General features: G+C 39.0%; 1 protein-coding gene across 7 annotated transcripts in view; it reads right to left on the bottom strand.

The window, feature by feature from the left end:
• Positions 1-2,189: 2,189 nt before the first annotated feature.
• Positions 2,190-15,074, bottom strand: part of DIDO1 (death inducer-obliterator 1) — a 60,470-nt gene continuing 47,585 nt past the window's right edge. For all 7 annotated transcript variants that reach the window (XM_074605351.1, XM_074605357.1, XM_074605353.1 and 4 more), the window contains 2 exons: positions 14,331-14,526; positions 2,190-7,354 (listed from right to left, as the gene is read on the bottom strand). In XM_074605351.1, coding sequence (XP_074461452.1) covers positions 3,975-7,354; positions 14,331-14,526 — 3,576 coding nt within the window. In that variant the 3' untranslated portion in view covers positions 2,190-3,974. The remainder of the gene's footprint in view (positions 7,355-14,330; positions 14,527-15,074) is intronic.

A 15,074-nucleotide genomic window follows, 5' to 3' on the forward strand; every position in this document is an offset into this window, starting at 1 on the left:
GCCGTCCCCGCAAAAGGGGAACGCAACGAGGTTTTCTTCATGCCCTGCCCTTAAACAGGAGCTCAGCGTTGCTTTTCCACAGGTGGCTACCTCGTTAAACGTGACCACCGCAGGCCGCGGCGTTCAGCTTCTTGTTGCTGTAGCGGCTGCGCGGCAGAGCTCAGGCACTCGGGAGCACGAGGCCTGGTGAATGGCGCCAGGTGCGTGGTCTGAGTCACCCCCAGTATTTTAAAAATCCTCCCCAAACCAGCGTGGCCAGGGCTGGGGGGATCCACGGATGACTGACCATAGGTCATGTCTGTCACCGTTTCCTGTCATGGAGGTACCATTCAGTACTGTCACCTGCTCGATACCAGCCACTGATGGTATGAAGGAAAATTCTAAGAGAGAAAAAAAGCCACCACGATTGGAAATTAACACCTGTGTTTGGTTTCATTGTTGCAGGATAAAGACTTTTCCCTTTTTTCTTTCTTTTTTTTCCCCCACCAAGAACGCCTCTGTGAAGCACTGGAGGCAGGAGGCTCTTCCCTACGTCCTGTACCCAGCTGCAGTGGAGGACAGAGCCCTGGATTCGCTATTCTAAGATTAAGTTACGAAATTATAAACACTTTAGTAGCTTGCTGGTGTTTAAAAACTGCTATTTGATAGAAAGTTAATCCAAAGGCCCTAAAAAAGTTCCATTTTTCTGGACTTGTGCTATGATGGTTCCATGAAAATGAGGTTGGACGCTAGGTCTTCTGCTTGGAGACCATCTGAACGCATCCTCACAGACTCACTCCCTCCGTGGCAGGCATCTCACCATGGTCAGCAGTTTGTTTGTACATTTGCACTCAATTACTTATCTACTACTGGTTACGTATTTTAGTATGAAAAACAGATGCCTATTACAGAAGACACATTCTAGAAACAAACCAGAGTGCAAAAGGCACAAAAATGCTACTCTAACTCATAAACAGAATGAAAAAAAATATTAATACTATATGAATCTTTTATCCCCTTCAGGAAGTTAAAAAAATAAAATCTGTGTACTGCATTCTTGAATGACGTGCACATTCAGTCAAGGTAGCACGCACAGACATTTCCCATGTTGAAATGTACCGTATTATATGAGGTGTAGACAAAGTCTGAACGTTACACTGGTGACTTTGCTCTAGAAACAAAAGCATAAATTTTAAAAGCAGTTTTTTGCACGTTGGACTCAATAACACACTCTTCCCCTCTTCTAATCCTTCTGCACAGTCTCCTTTAGAATGCATAAAATTGGTATATTACAGTCTTTTATAGATGTAATAATCTTTCTGCTTACATTGTTCTTGACCTTTCAGAGGCTTTTACATAAAAATTTAGCAAAATACCCCTTGGAAAGTTAATTTAGCTTAGTACAAACATAGGTAAAAGCTCAAAATAGTAGTTGTTTCATGTTAATCAAAAGTTTGAAGAGAGCCAGAGAATTGTTTATTTTTCCTGTTTCTTGCAATGCATGATAATAATCCAGTACCACTTTTAGTCTCTGTAAATTGAGTTTAATTGTTATGTTCTTTTCAGCCTAGATTTTACTGTCTGCTGCAATGCAGAACACAGGAACCTTGCTGCAAAAGCCACGTCCAGGTCACTATAAACCATATAAAGCTGTGGTTTAAAAAAAAATAAATGTCATCATTGTCTGTCTGTATGCTGGGTTTTTTTTTGCCACTACATGTGTGAGAGGATGCACTCACTGTCCCCAAATCGTGAACAGATTCCCCAAACTGATGGGTGATAAAGGAGTGCTTCCTGGAAGATGAAAAGCCACACATCTACTCATAACAATATAAAGTCAAGGAATTCATAAATGGTGTGAATTCAGTTTTTCTTAAGTTCAAAGCTGACCTGAATTAATGTTTTTTCTGTTCTTTAGATCTTTTGGTGTAAAGTCTTCAAAGGAAAATCGCAATATCATTAAAAAAATCATAATAAAATAGGGAATGTTTTAGAACTGAGAGACGAAAATCACAGGCACAGATTTTCATATGATTTTTCGAATGCCTGCAATTAAGCATCACTAGGTAGTGATGTCCTGCAAAGCATCTTCTTTCGTTAAACAATGAGGAAGTGAAACCCACGTGCCACCAGTCTTTTGGGGTGACTCCTGAGGCTTGTTGCAAAGTAGCAATATTTAGAAAATCATATACAGATACAGATTTAAGAAATGGACAACAGTTCTCCGTAGATGTTTATTCTACTTACAGTAACAAAAACCTGTGAAGTCCCATATTTTAATGTACAGTGATATATTTTGCCATATAAAATACAATTTACAGAAATTTCTATCAAGTAAACCTAAACAAACACACTTTTTGCATACTTTTATGTATGTCTTTAAATTAGAAACATCTCATTAAGAAAAAAATCTTACACCATAGTAGATGTTTGCATTTAATACCACCTCTCTGCATTTTAACGTTTTGTCTACAGGTTGGGAATACCGATGATCGTTTCAACCAGCAAATCCTTGATGTAGAAGGACTTCAAAGATGCACCAATATGAACTGTAAAAGCTGTAGTGAGATACATGGCATACACGCTACTTGTAATGTAGTCTTCAAGATGCAAACGTTTATAGGAATCTAATTTTACATTTTCAAAACTATTTTATAAAAATATCAAAATATTTACCGAACTGTTAATCTACACGGTCAAATAAATTAGCGGGGTTTTATTTCATACTTTAGAATTACGTACTTGAAGAATACACGGAAAAGTAGCAATGTGATGTATTTCACAGTGAAAAACCTCCCTCTCGAATCACAACACGAAGTACCACCACTCTCCTTTTCAAGCTTAATGCAGTTACACCTTTTTCAGTGGAAACTTTTATATACACTACCGGCCTAAGTAGGGTCTAACAACAAAAAGGTGACTTTTTTTTTTTTTTTTTTCCAGGAGCAAAACACTTTTAGAATGAAAAGTACAATAAAACAGGGACATTTTTTAAGTCTATGGCAAAATTCTGCAAAACCAAAATGAAACCAAAAAATGGCTCCGCTACCTCAGTTCCATCTATGTAACAGATTTAGTGGCCTATTTAACCAACTTATTCTTCTTGCCTTTGGTATACCAATTCGTTTGTAGTCTTAGCCTTTTTCAAATAAATGCCTGATGTTTTTCTAAGTTTTGCTGGTTATAAAGGTGCTACTCTTGTATGTTACTTAATTACAGATTTGTAAAAATGTGACGTGTAAAACCCCTCAGCCTCATGAAAGAACTAAGTATGACTTGTTTCTTGGCTGTACACTTAAAAGATGGATTACAAAACACAAAATACCTGTATATAAAAAGGAAGATAGTGCACTTTAAGCTTATAACATTCCATTTTCAAATCCTCCGTCAGTCACGAGTAATTATTAACACTGTTCTGAGGCCTTTTCCTAAATACACATGACGCTTCCGTTGTAAAATAAACTAGACAGCAACAGTGGACGCCTTTTTTTAAAGCGTGTGCTGTAGGAACAACGTTGACACCAAAATATCACGTAAATGAGATGTAAAGGTATGGCTCCTAAGGTCTGGATTAAATTCTCTTATAAAATTACAATTCAAGTTACTGGAAAACATAACTTTATAATCTTAAAAAGCAATATGCTCTTCTTAGACTTTTTCCATTTCTGTACTGTAAATGGAAATTTTAAGATAAAGATGCAAGTAGAAAAAACAAAATTTCAGTACAGGTAACGCTGTGAATTTTTATAAGAAAAACATTATGCACAAAATGCAGCAAGTGAAAGTCCAGTATGTTCTTGCCTTTTATCTATTTGAGTATTTTCATTCACAGTTGTTCAAAAATTGCTAATTTGTCAGTCCATTTTGTAAGGCTAGTTTTACAACAGCATTTTTGTAAAGGTGAGAATATACACTATATACAGAAGATGCTGACTCAGTCCTTGCTGTGTTGTAAAAGTATATTAGTTCTGGGAAATATAGCATCAATCATATTTCTATGACTGATTAGTGGAAGATGAAGCTTCTGTTTCTGTTGGCTTCTGAGTCTCCTTCGGTGTTTCTGGCTTCATCTCTTTACCAGTTTCCCTACTCTTGCTCCGATCTTTGCGATCTTTTCCTCTCTCTCTTTCACGATCTCGATCTCTCTCTCGATCTCTTTCTTTTTCCCTGCTTCGATCCCGGTCCCTGTCTTTCTCTCGGTCACGATCTCTGTCTCTGCTTCTCGATCGCTCTCTATCACGTCTTCTGTAGGATTCTCTCTCTCTGGTTCTTGCTCTGTCTCGGTCTCTGTTTCTTTCCCATTCTTTACCCCGGTCTGAATCCTTCTCTCTATCTTTGTTTTGGTTTCTGTCTCTGTTTTTATCCCATTCCTTGTCTCTGTGTCTCTCCCAGTCCCTGTCTCTGTTCCAGTTTCTGCCACGGTCTCTTTCCCAAGGTCTGCCGTGTTCTCGATCCCTTCGTCTTTCTTCAAAGGGTCTCCCTTGTCGATTATCTCCTTGCTGAGGCTCTGGCTGATCTAAAGCCTTGTCTTTATTTCCTCCCTCATATCTCTCTCTCTGTCTCCCTTCAAATGTCTGGCCTCTAAATTCAGGATTTTTGCCTTCTCGGAAGTCAGATGCTGACCACTGTCCTTCCGACTCAGGTCCCTGTCCAGAAATATTGGAAAGAGATGCAGACGGTCCAGCTTCCTCCCACATCTCTTTTCTGTGGGATGGTGGATGGCTTGGAAGGTCCAGGAGCGGTCTTGGCGTTGGCTTCATACCTTGTGGTGACTGACCTTGGAAATGAAATCTAGAAGGGGGAGGTTCATTTTCTTCTGGAAACAGGGCAGGTGTGGCTCCTCTTGGTCCTCCAAACTGAAGCGGTGCTGGACCTCTCTGGTTGGCAAATCTGGGTGGTGGACTCCCTCTCCGTTCTTCAAATGGCTGTGGCAAAAGTCCTCTTGGACCAGGTATATGATTTGGAGCTGGACCTCTCTGCCCTTCAAATTGATTTGGGTGAGGCCCTCTTGGTCCCCCAAAATGACTTGGGGCTGGACCTCTTGGCCCTCCAAACTGAGGGCCTCCTCTCTGTCCTTTAAACTGAGCTGGTGGGGGCCGTCTTTGGCCTCCAAAAGGAAAAGGCGAAGGTCCTCTGTTTCCCATAAACTGAGGTGGATCTGGTCCTTCAAACTGTCCTGAAGGCCGAATCATTTCATTATATTGGGAATCTGAGAATTCCCTTTGTTCCATGTGAGGTTCCCTACGATCTTCAAACTGAGATGGTGACATTCCTCTTGGAACACCATGATAAGATGGGGCAGGGCCCCTATTATCACCGAAAAGAGATGGTGGTCCATGCTGTGTAGAAAATAAGGAAGGAATGGGACCCTTTTGACCTCCAAATCTTCCAGACGGAGGTCCTCTTTGCCCATCGTTATTTGGAGAATCGTGCTCTTCGGAGAACTGTGGTGCCGGTCCTCTAAAATTAGGTCCATGAGGTCCTCCCGGTGCATTGAGCATCAGTGGTGGTGGAGGCCCTCCTTTCTGCCCAGACAAAGAAAATGGAGGTCCAGCTCGGTTTTCTTCAAAGTGCTGTAAGGAAGGTCCACCCTCACCCTGAACTGATGGAGATTCAGTTTGTTCTACAAATTGATGAGACTGAGGATTTCTTTGTTCATCGTACTGCACTGATGAAAGACCCCTCTCTGGTTCAAAGTGACCAGCTGCCTTTTCCTGAGAAGTAAACATCGTATTTGAAAAAGAATCCCTTCCCATTACTTCGTTTGACTCATTTGACCACGATTGCAAAGACTGATTGTCACTTGGTGTGCAGAAATTAGGCTGAAAAGATGTACTTGGAGGTGTTGGAAGCAGCACTTTACGTAAAGGCTTGGATGCAGAAGGTTCTCCAGAAGCTGTTTGATTCATGTTTTCCAAACAAACTTGAAGAGTGTTTTCAAATTTGCTATTAGATGTCTCTTTCTGGGACACTGTAGAAGCCTTTTCACTTGAAACCCAATTATCACCACTAAACCCAGGCTGAGTAGCAGAAATTAAAGTCTTATCTTCCTTACCAAGTGAAGTCTGCAAAGCATTTGGAAAACTTGCTGGAGCCATTTCTCCTGTGGGTATCTCATTCTGTACCACCTGCGGCTTTATTCGAGAATCAACATTGTCATTAGTCTCTGTTGCCATTCTTCTGGCTTGTCGAGGATCTCTGTTCTGCCTCGGGTCACAGCCCTGGTTTAAAACTTGTGCTTGCTGATTTAAAGATGAAGCCAAATCTACTTTTTGTGTAGCTTGCTGGTCCTGATGGAATAATTCAGTCTTTATTAGGGAAGATTTTGGCGGTGGTGACATTAAAGCATCAGACACTGAAAAATGAGCCATTGAAACACCAACAGCTGCTCTTTGTTGTCTGAGGGCTTCTTCTTGTTCCTCCAATTGTCTTTTCTGTTCTTCTATTTGTTTGTTTAATTCTTCCAACATTTTTTGCTGTTCTACCAAGGATGAGGATGCAGACAAATCAGGCACGTACGAAGCAGATGTTTCCGAAGAATTGCTTTTAGTGTCTGTATACATTTTGTTAGGTAAATCATCAACAGTAACTTTTGCTTCTTCCAAGATAGTTTCATCTTCTGGATCGTAGGCCTCATCCTCTAGTTCTGCTGCATTAGATGGCTTTTCCATGTTATATCGCTTTTCACTTTCACCAGTCTGCATTTCAAAAGCTTTCTCTGGACCATATTCTTCTTCAGGATCATACGGTCTGTCATCCTCCTCCTCTTCTATAGCTCTGTCTTTCGACATCTGTCCAAACTGTTGCACAATGGGATCTAACAGAGGAACAGCTGACATTCCTCCATCAACAGTGGCTTGACCTTCCTGATTTGAAGACTGGACAGTTTCAGAATCCTTAGCAAGAGGCTCAAACGTTTTCTTTTTTCCAAAAAGTGTCTGCAGGATGTGCTCGAGAGGCGTGGCAGTTTTTGAGGATGAAGAATGGGTAGCAGTAACACTTGCAGGAGCAGCGGTTGAAATTGGTGGGGTTACAGTAGTTGTGGTTCCACTTTTAATCGAGGAGAGTATTTTCAATACTGAAGGTGTAACCGCTGAGGCGTCTGGAACGGGAAGTGGAGGTGGAGGCGGAGGAGATCCAGGTGGTGTTGTACTTATGGTTGAATCTCCTGAATAAAGTGTGTATTTCGGAGTTTTCTTCTCTTGCGAAGCAGCCAGCGGCCCTTTAGAGAACAGCGATGTTTCCGTTTCCTCATGTGTTTGAATTCTGCTTCGCTTTTCCTCTATCTTTTCTGTTTCAATGCCAGTGGCAAGACGCTTCCCCTTCTGACAGATAACCAATCCGAGAATTAGATTTGGCCGAGAAGACTCAAGACCTGAAAAGGGAACACAAAAATTGTATATGTAAAAAACTGATTTTTAATTATGCTTTCAGCAGAAACTTAATTATTTTAGATACTGGCAGCTACAAAAGTCATAAAGATAACAGTTTTTCTAAATTCCATTAGATGACCTACTGGCAATTTTCATTAGTCCGTAAGTGTACGCATCTGTATTTCTTTACTCTTTATATATATATTTGTATATAAGAAAAGAAATGTTTTAATTCATTCCTTGACAAAGATGGCAGCAACAGATATGATTATTAAAAAGTGTCTTTGCAAATGTTCAAAACCGAAGAACTATTTTATATTGTTGTGTTGTTACATAGGTTTTGTTGATGTTCAACCACCCCTACCTCTCCCCCTGAAAAGTCATATATTTACTTTTAAATGGTTTGCAAATATGTTGTATACACACAGATACTGAAAAGTGAGAAAACCTGGGCTGAACTTTGTAACTATCTTTCTCTTATAATCTACATTGACATTTACACCAGTCTATAATATTTTGTCTAGCTCTGAGTTAAACAAACAGCCGTAATTGCTAAGACGATAACCTCAAACCAACTGTGTTTGGAAACAGTATTAAAACTTTTAACCCACTCCCTGTGTGTTTGGTTTTCTCCCAGCTAGATATTGTTTTAAACCAGGATGGAAGCAGCCAAAGTGGTAACTCCAGAGGCAGAGGCGAGTGAAGCCGATGGGGGTTTGCTGTGCAGGAGAAGGGGCCCTGGCTGCGCTGGTTTTCTTGGCGAGGACATTGTCACCGGGGATGAGCCTGGGATGCAGAGGGCAAGGGGACCTGAAACCCTCTGCCGCAGCACCCAGGGTGATGCTGCAAGGCCTTTCTGCAAGTAAAAATCGCTGCGAGCAGAATTACTCCTTTGTGAAAGCTTCAGACTTGAATCCTTGGAGAAGTATATCCAAAAACGATGGGAAAGCTTCTGATAAAAAGGAAAAATGCAAAGGTCTGTAGGTCTGTTTCATGTTATTGTAGTTCTTTCTTTTACAGGCACAGTTCCCACTGGCTCTTGTGGAAAATAAACACGTCCAGATTGAAGGACAGGGAATAAATTCTTTAACACAGAGCTGGTGGCAAATGGAGAAAATCTGTACAGAGAGAGGCTATTTAACGTCTGGATTTAACGACTTTTAAAGGGTCTGTCTTTCCCCAATATGTGCCATTAGATACGACCTGCATCCAGCTAGGGAGCAGGAATACAGAAACACAAAACAATCTGTAAAGTAACAGGTAACATTCACTGTGGTTAAATGGCAAGGCGAGGACGCTGACCTACGTTCGTTGTTCCTTCTATTCATGATCCTCTAAGTTCTGCATATATATGTTCCTTGTTCTTATTAAACCAAACCAACTGCTCGTTAAGGAACAATTTTTAAATATCTAATTATTAGCACCAAAAACTTTTTGACACCAATAAAAACCCCCCAGCCCCACAGATGCAAATCCATTCCATTAGCGAACGACATTCACAGATACATCACTTTGCTGAAACAACTGAATTCGAAGGAGTTCTAAGGGGACTCTTAAATTTACCATCTAATGAGAAAACCACATCATCTGTTTTCCTGAGTCTATGTTCACATTTAATAAATTTCACCTTTTCTAAGTGCTTTTGGTTGCTAACTTCACACTGAGAAATTAGAGAGTTTTGTATATTTTTAGGTTAAATGTGAAGTTTTGTCCATGAGAAGATCCATCGCTCTTTCAGCTTAAGCTAAATTCAGTCAGAACCTACATAAGCACAAGATGAAAAACGTGAATTGATGCCAAGGGCTAGCCCAAGCATTAGAACCAATTAAGTCAAGATTTCTATTTGCAGTTTGCTAAATAACACACTTTATGTTTTAAACTTAGTATTTCTCTTCAATACTTGCTATATATTTCATTAAGAAGTAACTTTTGTTCACAGAATGACCCCCCGCAAATCATCGGCGTTTCCACTTCTTACGCTCAAATCTTATCCCACGTAAACCTTATTTTCTACATAATGGGCTACAGATAATAAGACAAAGATGGTAATTTTTCAAATAAAATAAGTTAACGGCGAAGTTTTATGAGATCTCTTGACAACTCAGGGAAAACAAACCCCCCTCAAAATTTCTGTGTTCTTCTGATTGTAACTGGTAATAGTACAGTGGAACAGTTTTAATCACTTACTGAAGAAACCAGCAAAGTCTGGTTACTCCCAGGAAAGAATCTTTTTAAAAAAAGACCAGAGAAAATGATAATGAAAATTTGAGGGCGATCTAAAGTATTTGCTTGAGATTTCCTATCAGGAATGGCTCTCATTATAAATATGTTGAGAAACAAGAATAATGAAATCTGCGTCAAGGGTTTTGGATCCCAGTTATTCTGTAGAATACATTCTAGATCCAAAACAGAATTCCTAGTATTTCACAGTTCAGTGGTCAAGTTTTACATGGTTCTGTGGTTAAGAGGGTATTGGACATGCTGTTTTAAATAATCTTTTTTTTTTTTTTCATTTTGTAATACATATTATTTCCTATTTGTACACCTAAAATTCACTGCCAAAAAGGTTTTTTCCTCCAGGTACAAGATTTCAGTGTTAGTAAGTGTTGCCAATTTTCACTTTCTTCTTATTTAGAAAAAAAAAAATATAAAAATCATAATTAAGAAAATTAACCATCTATATCAACAAAACTAAAATTTGCTAATAATTCAGTACATGCACAAATTTGCAGGACAGGAACTAAACAAATAATTCTTTTCAGTGAATCTAAGATTATTCAGAAAGGACCACATGACTTCACCAAACACTCAGTTGCACCCACAGCCTAAAAGCAATTCTAGCAGTTCTGTTCACAACAAGTCACTACCTTGAATGAAATTATATTAATATATAAGATCAAGGCATAGTTCAAAAGTAAGACAACTTAACTAGGAAAAAACTATTCACAATTTACAGTCAGAATAGACTCATTTGTTAGAAATGGTTCACTGTGTGTGAATTTGCTTTATATTTTTTATCGGTATAGGAATAATGACTCCGCGTTTGGTCGGTGCTGACCAGTGCAGAGTCTCTCACCAACTGGTGGTCAGCCGAAATCTCCTCATAGGCATTTGCTGGTTGTCTGCCGTTAAAAGTTTTTGGTTATCTGATTTTATGTAGAGACTTGTGATTTACGCAATTAGCCACAATGAATCTCAACCACTGAATAACTGAAATGAACGGGTTTCACGAATCCATCAGACAGGATCGCTAATAAACAGCAGTTACTGAAAAATCAGTTTTGAATGCCTGTAGAAAACAGAGATCAAATTTGCTAATTAAAATGGGGTAAAATTTTAATACACTTTCAAGACAATAAGTTCCAGTAGTAAGTTATTAACGTTGGTTATATCTGTTTAGAGTTTAGTCACCATGTAATAAATCCATTAAAATTTTACATTTTGATACTGTAATTTTACACAAATTAAATTGGAGTGATGCCTAACCTGCCTCCTACATTCACTCAGTTCAAAGCGATCAAACACTAAATGCCTCTTTTGAGTGGAAACCTCGAGCTGGACCAGCATCAAGGGTCAGTCCCATTCCATTTCAATATCCACAAATAAATAGGATAAGTGCCTAATTTTAGGTAATAACGCAAACGTTGGCTGCAGTCTCCCAGCATTGCTCAGTGACTGCCTTTCACAAGCAAGCGTTTTAAGAGTGCTGCAGGCTGTGTCAGCAGCTAAATTATTTATAAAATAGTTATTATCCTATTATGTATTTGAAGTCCATGTGCTGGTTTTATGGAGTTACATCCTGTAACTACAGCCATTAAACCAAGGCATGCTAAATATTAGCATTGGATGAATATTTGTATTTCTTAAATACATTTCTACCTTAAATCAGTTTTATCATATTTATGCATATAATGGCCACATCATTCCCTGTCATCACCTGCTGGTAAGAAGCTACCCAAAATTAATGTACATTGATGACAAACCCACGGGAACGGACTAAGCATACCCATGGTATACATTTTTAAACTGCAGAGACCAATACAAGATATTCTTTAAATTTTATCACCGCTATTTAAATATTTGTCCCAATTAATCATGAGAGCAACTGACAACTATCAGCAAATCTGTGCCCCCTTATCTCAGGGCTACAGCTCACTTCCAGCATTGTAACACCACTGCACATCAAGGTTCGCTTGCGAATGGAACTGGCTGGCACCAAAAATCAGGTTTATAATGCTGTGTTCTTCTACCACTGCTGCCTCTCATCACGGTCTCTGCTGAGACAAAGACACCTCGCTCCATTCGGAACACAGTTTGTTCCATTTGTTGCAATTTTTGGGAGGATTCTAAACAGCATGAGGAGATTTCATGCCTTCATACTTTAAGAAAAAAACATACTTCCTATTGCAAACTATCAAAAGAGATCTATCAACATTTGTGGAATCCTTTGCTGATATATGTCTGTTTTATTAAAATTAATTTAACTACCTAAGACGCTTGTTATGTTCCCAACATTGCCATTAAATCCCTCAATAAATCACTTTCTATTGGCAATTAAGTATGGTTATACTATTTTTTATGAAGTGCTTTGAGGTCTACAGATGAAAGTGCTAAATAACTTAAAAACGTGTATGTGAAAGAGAAGTAAATTCACACACAGTAAACCACTGCACAAAGACAATGCAGAAGAGCCGGGCGATACAGAAAATCTGGTAAGAAATGTCTGAGATTAGTATAAATACGAATAACCTTCCATCTTCCGTTGTTTTTAAATCACCCATGTCAAAGGTTTTTTTGTAGATCTTCTAGGTACTAGTGCAGTTGAGAAGTCCTCAGTTGTGTTCCAAATCCAGTCCATCAGAAACCAGGAGGAATTCACAATCCATACGTGCCTGATGGAACTGGCTGATACACCTGGAATATCTTCTAGCTAGGATTTCTGGAGTGGCAGGGTTTGTTGTCCTCTCCCTCCTCCCACCTCCACTCATTCTTATCAAATCACCTGAAGCTCTCTAGAGCATAAAGCTTTTGGAGCCCTTACTAAACTCTATTTGAAGGTACACGATTAAATTTAAGGAGACAATGACCACTTTCCATAAAATATTTTTATTGATTGTGAAAGAAAGAAAAAAGCAGCAAATTCCATCAGATGTCATTAAAAAGTATGGATTACACGTCTGTTACGCTGCGGTTTTAATACATACACAAACCCAGACAAACAGCTTACCTGATTTTTTTGCCACCCCGTACTGGATCTGGTTTTAAAACACGAACACAACTTAGCACAACTATGAGGTAAAGGCTGCTACAGAAGTTTCCAAGAAGAGTGAACTGATGGCAGAGGTCGGGTGGAAGTGGCTCTTCTATGAAGCTGACATCATATGGCCTCTCTGCCTTTGGAACCTTGTTTCTATTGCTATCCTGTAACCCCTTTGCCTACAAATATGTATTTCAATTTGCCTCCATGAACACCTCCTGTAAATGACGCCTATATTTCTTCTGAGCAATTCCCTCCAGTTTTGAAAAACTTTTGCAATTTAAACTCCAAATTACAAATTTCTCTACTAATACTCAGCAGAGTTTGTCTATGTTTGCCAACCCTCCAATCTAACGAAACCTATAATGGAAAAGTTGAAGTGTAAAAAGGAAAGCTGGGATTTCCACAGGACCGCAAGCAGGCACCTCACAGAGACTATGTGATTGATTTAGATAGCAATAATCCCTCCATTTTAGCTATGGCCTAAGAACAATGACCCGTGCACTGTTCGAGGATGGCTAAGACAGACTTGGGGTGTATGAGCAAAATCTCGTCCGAGGATGCAGAGCAAGTGCCTTTTGTAATCTCAGGGAGGAAGGAAGAGCATTTAACTAACAATGTTAGGAGTTGTTGTAGAAGCCATATGCCATTAACACATAAAAACCTGTCCCAGACACTGTTGCTCCTGCCTATGAACTCCGAGAATGCTTTATTGAGTTTAGTCCTAAACTGGTATTTGAGGCGTAGAGGACAGTCAGCGTCTCAGAAAGGTTTCATACCTACCGTTTGATATTTTCAGACCATTGCTATGGCAATGAAGTATTGCCTGCATTGTAACCTGTAGTTCTTCAGCTTCTCAAACTGTTACTTTATATAAAATCCCAGATACTTATTTGGAAACTAAGCATATGCACCTCCTCCATCCTCAGATGAAGATGACTTCAAATTTTGCAATAGAAGGGTGTTTCATGGTTGTATTCATGCTCAGTTCTTCTATCACCATGTTCAATTCACAAACATGGAGAAAACTCAAGCCAAACATTACCACTGGTGATTTTATCTAAAAATCGAAGACTGTAATACATCCTGCCTATACCAACTACTGGCTGGCACCTGCCAACCCTAAGGAATGTGGATCTTCTTCCCCCGGAACAAACCTGTTCTCAGAAGTCAGTGATTTGGCTCAAGTTTGCACCACCTAGAACACATTTCCAACACCTTGTGCACCATATTGCAGGCCCAGATTAATACTTGGCATGAGACAATGACAATTTAGAGAAAGCACTATGAATATTACCTTCGTCTTCAAGGATTTCTTGACTCCTCTGTAGGCTAAGTTTCCTGCTTGGTTTAAGCGATGGTGAGTGGCTTGCAAGGGCCCAGGTTTTGTGGATTTATGGGTCGCTGAAGATGGGGGCAGGGGGGTGGCTGTTGCCCTTTTTTCAATATAGTGGCTGTTCCACCTACCCAATTTAACAGGTAAACCTCATCCTCCTAATAGCATATAAGCATCTTGTTGGAAAGGCTATGTAAATTTCAGACAATTTTCTCTTGAAAAGAGTTGGATTTCCAATTTTTCCCTATTTACATACTTTAAAATTGATTTTATATAAAAAAAATTTAATAATGATTACATTAAACATTCAACAACAACTTGTCTCTGATTGACCTTTTGTTTTGTGATTTTACCTAGTATTTAACCTCCCCTCTTTTGTGCTTACCTGGTCCCTCAAAGGGCAAGAGTTTGGAAGGAATTGGGTCCTTAGAACTCAGGGGGATCAGGTAGAGATCCTTGACATGTCTGTTGTTATTAGCTACAACACCAAAACGACCACGACTGCTAAAATAGGAGTAGAGAGAGATATAGGCAACTTCTTCTTCTTCTGTTGCAGGATGGAAACGAATCAAACACAATTCCTGAAATACAAAAGCAAAGTGGAAAAATTCAACCTGCAACACACCAGCAAATCAAATGGTAAAGGGCAAATTCCAGGGGTAAAAATAAATTGTACATTTATCACTTTAACTAGGTTTTCAAGGCAATACTCTAGCTTTAAGAGAGAACTGCTTTTCAATTGGTAATATTAAAACAGAATCAGGTCTGTTGTTTTCAGAAATACAAATTACTTGTGTATCTAACATCAAACTAAACATCTTGAAGCTCAAATTAATATGAAATGGAAAAGTCTTAGTTCCATAATTTTATCTCTATACTATGCATAATTTTTTCATTTCTGAAGTGTTTTTAATAGTAAAATCTATTACATACCCTTAATGATAAGTTCCTTTAAAATTTGAATTTCCATCTTCAATACTGAATAAATATTTATATTCAATCATTAAAAATGCATTAATGGTATGAAGATTTAACTACTATGCAGCAGAGAGAGATCAAGAGGATCTGCAGCTCAATAAACACATTTCTTCGATAAATCAAAAATTTCAAAGGAGTAAGTGGTGTCAGA

Source organism: Larus michahellis, chromosome 12, assembly GCF_964199755.1.
Source record: "Larus michahellis chromosome 12, bLarMic1.1, whole genome shotgun sequence".
Lineage (NCBI taxonomy): Eukaryota > Metazoa > Chordata > Aves > Charadriiformes > Laridae > Larus > Larus michahellis.